This window comes from Lactuca virosa, chromosome 1, assembly GCF_052849685.1.
Source record: "Lactuca virosa cultivar CGN04683 chromosome 1, Lactuca_virosa_CGN04683_v6, whole genome shotgun sequence".
In the NCBI taxonomy this organism is placed as follows: domain Eukaryota; kingdom Viridiplantae; phylum Streptophyta; class Magnoliopsida; order Asterales; family Asteraceae; genus Lactuca; species Lactuca virosa.
Window position 1 is genome coordinate 62,531,600 of NC_136426.1, and position 4,786 is coordinate 62,536,385.

General features: G+C 33.9%; 1 protein-coding gene across 1 annotated transcript; it reads right to left on the minus strand.

The window, feature by feature from the left end:
- Positions 1 to 3,243: 3,243 nt before the first annotated feature.
- LOC145114335 (cuscuta receptor 1-like) lies at positions 3,244 to 3,864 on the minus strand. The gene has a single exon (XM_079050332.1). The coding sequence runs from the start codon at positions 3,862 to 3,864 to the stop codon at positions 3,244 to 3,246; it is 621 nt and encodes a 206-aa protein (XP_078906458.1).
- Between the last annotated feature and the right edge of the window lie 922 nt (positions 3,865 to 4,786).

Sequence of the window (4,786 nt, forward strand, 5' to 3'; positions counted from 1 at the left end):
ATTGATGCAAATTTACACCAAGAAAAGTGCAAATATAGGATTTACAATTCAATTGAAAATTCCTCAAATCAAGTTATTTTTTACACTTTTTCAAAATAAAATAAAAATAAATGTAATTGATAAATGCTCCAAGAAAGAAATTTAAAATATCTAAACATATAAACCTCTAATTTAATAAAGACAAAATTATGTGATGTAGTCTTGTGGTTTGTAACGTCATAATTTTCACAACCAAAATTTTCATTTTTAAATTAAGTAAAATCATTGTTTCCAAGAAAAACCAAGTCATGAAACCATAAGTATTAAAATACAATCATCCTAAAAATCAAAGTATCATAACAATACGAAATCATGAAAGATGTCGATGAGAGTGTACAATCTAGCATTCGTCTTCTCACGATCATATTAAGTACCTAAAACACATTTAAATCCACAAACAACAAGCGTGAAGCTTAGTAAGTTACCCTAAATATCACATACAAAACAACATAGTAAACAACTATGAGCTATCAGCAACCCGAAGACTATCAACAGTCATATGGGCTCTCAGCAGCCATATGGGTTATCAACAACGACTATCAGTAGTCCTGGAGTTATCAACAACTCAAATAACACACATAACAAAAATCAACAAATAAGACTCAGTTAGTCTAGCATGCACCCTACTATGACATAGGTAATAGGATGAGAATACTCACCTTGTATATAGCAGCTCGACACAACACAACAGCACTCAAATAGTGAAGACCGACCCTAAGAATCACCTAACTAACAATATAAAATTTCACTCTCAGTCTACACTCTAAAACCCCCAGGTTGACCAAAAGTTAACATGGTCAAGAAGTCAATGGTCAAAGTTAGCGGTTAAAGCTAGCCCCAACATCGTAGATACCCTTTGGCCACATTGTGGCAGCATTAGGACGAAACAGTCGCAAGAGTGTCCATCGCCACATCATGGTGGTCAATCCGCCACGTCATGGGAACATCTCTAGACAGCTTAATGCATTAAGCTTTTAATCTTTCAAGCTATACACTCAAACTTTCTAAAAGGCTTTATTCACCCCAAAGCATCATAAAAAATCGCTTTATAGACATGCATGTCTTGAGCTCAAGTTATGTCAATATGGATAAAAATGAGATCGAGATCTCATGTATGAACCCAAAACTCAACAACTCTCCAGATATGGGAAACTAGACCACAAAGGAACTTCAAGAACCCATAAAGCTGTCAACTTTATGGAGTCCATACACTCAACCCACCCCAAACATGGAAGAAATTGGATAAAAACCTAGATCTAGCATTCTTGACGCATAAAGGTAGGAGCTTGAGGACTTACAAGAGTCTTAAAACAACACAGGATGTAAAAAAAATATTATTTAACATTATAAGTAACAAATATTATATATAGAATTTTATTATACAAATAATAACCTACATGTGATCCATTTGTAAAAAAAATTGGAGCAGATTTACCCAACAAAATACTGCAAAAAAGAAGAATTTGGATTTCGGGTCTGTGACGCCCTTAACAAGTTTTTTTTTTTTTTTTTTTACATATTTTTAAAAATAAAATAAAGACAAAAATTAAATGATAGAACTATATATCTAAAGAGAATAAACCTTAAATTTATTTAATATAATAAACATATTTTTAATGTAATAAAAGGTTGTTGGTTTATTGATGGGCCTGAGCCAAATTCTTTTGAGTTTTTTTTTTTCCTTTTGCTTGGCTCTTGGGTTCTTCACACAAAGAAATCGATTTTGGTTTTGTAAAAGGACGATTAGGCAGAAGAAAATCACGAATGAACGATAAAATAAAAAATTACAAAGAGGTCGATTCAGTGCAAAACCTTTTACAAATGTGGTTAGGTTTTTATACTTCTGATTCACTCACAGGGTAGTTTGTAAATTGGATTTGTGAACTTCGTTTCTTGGTAAATTTTGAGCAATTTTGTATAGAAGCGATGCCGAACTGCTAGGGTTGACACCAAATCTAGGGATTTTTCAAGAATCATTCTAATATTTGCAATATTTTCTTTAATCATTTAATTGGATACATAAATATTAGTATATATTTGGAGCAGATGATGTTAAATCTTAGTAGCAGATGATGTTAAATATTAATAATTTTTTCAATGTTTAGATGTTTTTCCTATGATTAGCTAGTTTGTTTCATTATTAACATCGATTTAGATCTTTATATGTTTATGTGTAATCTAGTGTTGATAATGAGATTGATAATTACTACTCTGTTTTATGTTCACACAAAATTGAAGTATATGGCTGGAGAACTTAACAACCACTCCAAGTTATTGAAATTTCTTTATAGATTTAAGCATTAGGTTCTGGTAGGACCAATTAAGACAAACTGTAAACCATCAGCATAACATCGACGGTCATTAAATCATGATTTCTGCTCATTGGTAACATGGAATAATAGTGGTTTGTTTATTTAGAATCGTTGATATTTGTATTAAACAACCATCAAAATATTACATCAACACCAACACCAACACCAACACCCACTACTGCTTTGTCTTTTATTGGATTTCACAAGTAGTTAATGCATTACATGTGATTACGAAGTTATATCATTAAAATTGTAACGTAACATTTTGAATAAGCAACTTAGTACATTTGGGTTACCTTTTACCTATTTAACTCAATTCCTGTTTTTTCTAAGTTTCAAAATTTGACTCATTTGGGTCGTAGATGTAAAATATACTAAATTGATTGGTTTCTAAGTAAATGAGTTGAACTCAGAATTTGCTTTACGAAAATGTCGCAGTTTATTTGATAAAAAAAAATAAGTAATCTCTACTCCATTCATCACATTTATAGTGTTAGTCGATCTTTAAATTCTTTATTTTATCAGGGGATAAACCCATCTTGTAAAATCATGTGGTTTGCCTACAGACATAATTTAGTTAATTCGGATTTTTACTCATATCTCTAATGCATCAAGAACCATGCTTCTGAGTTTTAAAACACCTGATTGGGAGGAATCAACATTGCAAACATCAAAGATCCCTAAAGCTATTTGAAAGCAAGGCCCAGGTTATTGATCTGGAATCCTGATTTCCGGATGTTTAGGAGATCAACATGTAATGTTGGGTCAACATTGTAGGAAAAGTGATCAGGAGGTGATTCATTTGAAAAAAAAATTAGTAGAATCTTTTTTATACATCATCATACATATGAATACACATGCAAACAAGTTTGCATTTATTTTATCACGCATTCTAATGGAGGTCCTGCTTATGAATGGTCAGAGAAGGCTTCCTTACTAGATCAGAAAGGGAGTAATAAAATGTAAACATACAATCTTCTACCCAGTGTAGCCACCTTCTACGCCACCGAGGATTGGTGTAAAGAATTGCAACAAATCCAGATAAGAAAATAACACACGTGGAACTAGAACTTCCGTAGAAGCATGCCATATTGATATCATACCATTTCTCATTGTCTTCTTCTCCATCTGATGGATTGGTCACCTGTGAATTAGTAGTTGTGCATTTCTTCACGAGTGGTGGTCCACAAAGAAGTGGATTCCCTTCATAGCTTGCCTCCGAGAAGGTACCAAACTGTGCTTTCATTTCTGGGAGTCTACCCGATAGATTGTTGTGAGAAACATTAAATACTTGTAGAAAAGTCAGTTTAATGAGTTCTGATGGAACTGTGCCGGTCAAACCATTTGAAGAAAGGTCCAAGCTCTCTATATTTGCAAGATTTGAGAAGCTCACAGGAATGGGTCCAGTCAGCTGATTGTGAGAGAGGTTTAAAGCATGAAGCTGGGTTAAGAATCCGAGTTCTTGTGGAATTTCACCTGTTAACTTGTTACAGGAAAAATCCAATCCCGCCATGTAATCAAGTATGTCTCCCTTGTAGCTGAGAAAGAGCCTTTTTGTTGTATATCTACTAAAATAATCAGTAAAAGTCACATAGAACCGATTAGCATCTCTTGTGGCGGTTCTGAAGGGTCCACACACATCCGTGTGTATGAGGTCCAACAAACCTTCACCCCTAGCACAAGTGCCAGTAAAAGGTGACTTTGTCATTTTACCAAGCAAACAAGATTCACAACTATCATCTGACTTTAGGTCAAATGACTCCAAGACTCCATCCTTTTGGAGTTGGCCTATGCGTTTCTTGCTTACATGTCCAAGACGACAATGCCATAAGGATGCTTTATCTAAGCTAGTGGAAGAGTTAATACACAATACATTATTTCCTAGATTATCTACAACAGATACAGTTTCATACACGCCATCACAAGGTAATGCTTTAAAATAAAGAACATTATTAAAGAAAGCATCAATGCTACCATTATTATTATCAAAATAAAAGGTAAAACCTTGTTTATACAATGCATGAAAGGAAATAACATTTCTTGCCATTTCTGGCGAATAATAACATTTATTCAAATCTAATGTAAACCCACAATTTAGCACTAAGGAATAAACTCTTATCTTGGTGACAGGTGAATCTTTCCTATTTCCCATGATCAAGTTTATCTTTCCCTGCTCCACATTCTCACTTCTTTTTAGTCCCTACAAATCACAACATATGTGAATACCACAACCTGTATCAAGGACCCAAGACTTAGAATGAGGTGAGTTATTAGACAATATAGTGTATATACCTGCATGGTTGGGTTTTACTTTCCCATCCTTCAAATCTTGCTGGTACTTTGGGCAGTTTCGCTTCCAGTGCGACTTTTCATGGCAATAGAAGCATTCAGCCTCATTAGGGTTAGCAGAAGGAGTGACAAAACCTTTCTTGGTT

What these genes read in the sequence shown, in the direction of transcription:
- LOC145114335 (XM_079050332.1), bottom strand. Translation starts at nt 3,864, where the DNA reads ATGGCGGGATTGGATTTTTCCTGTAACAAGTTAACAGGTGAAATTCCA.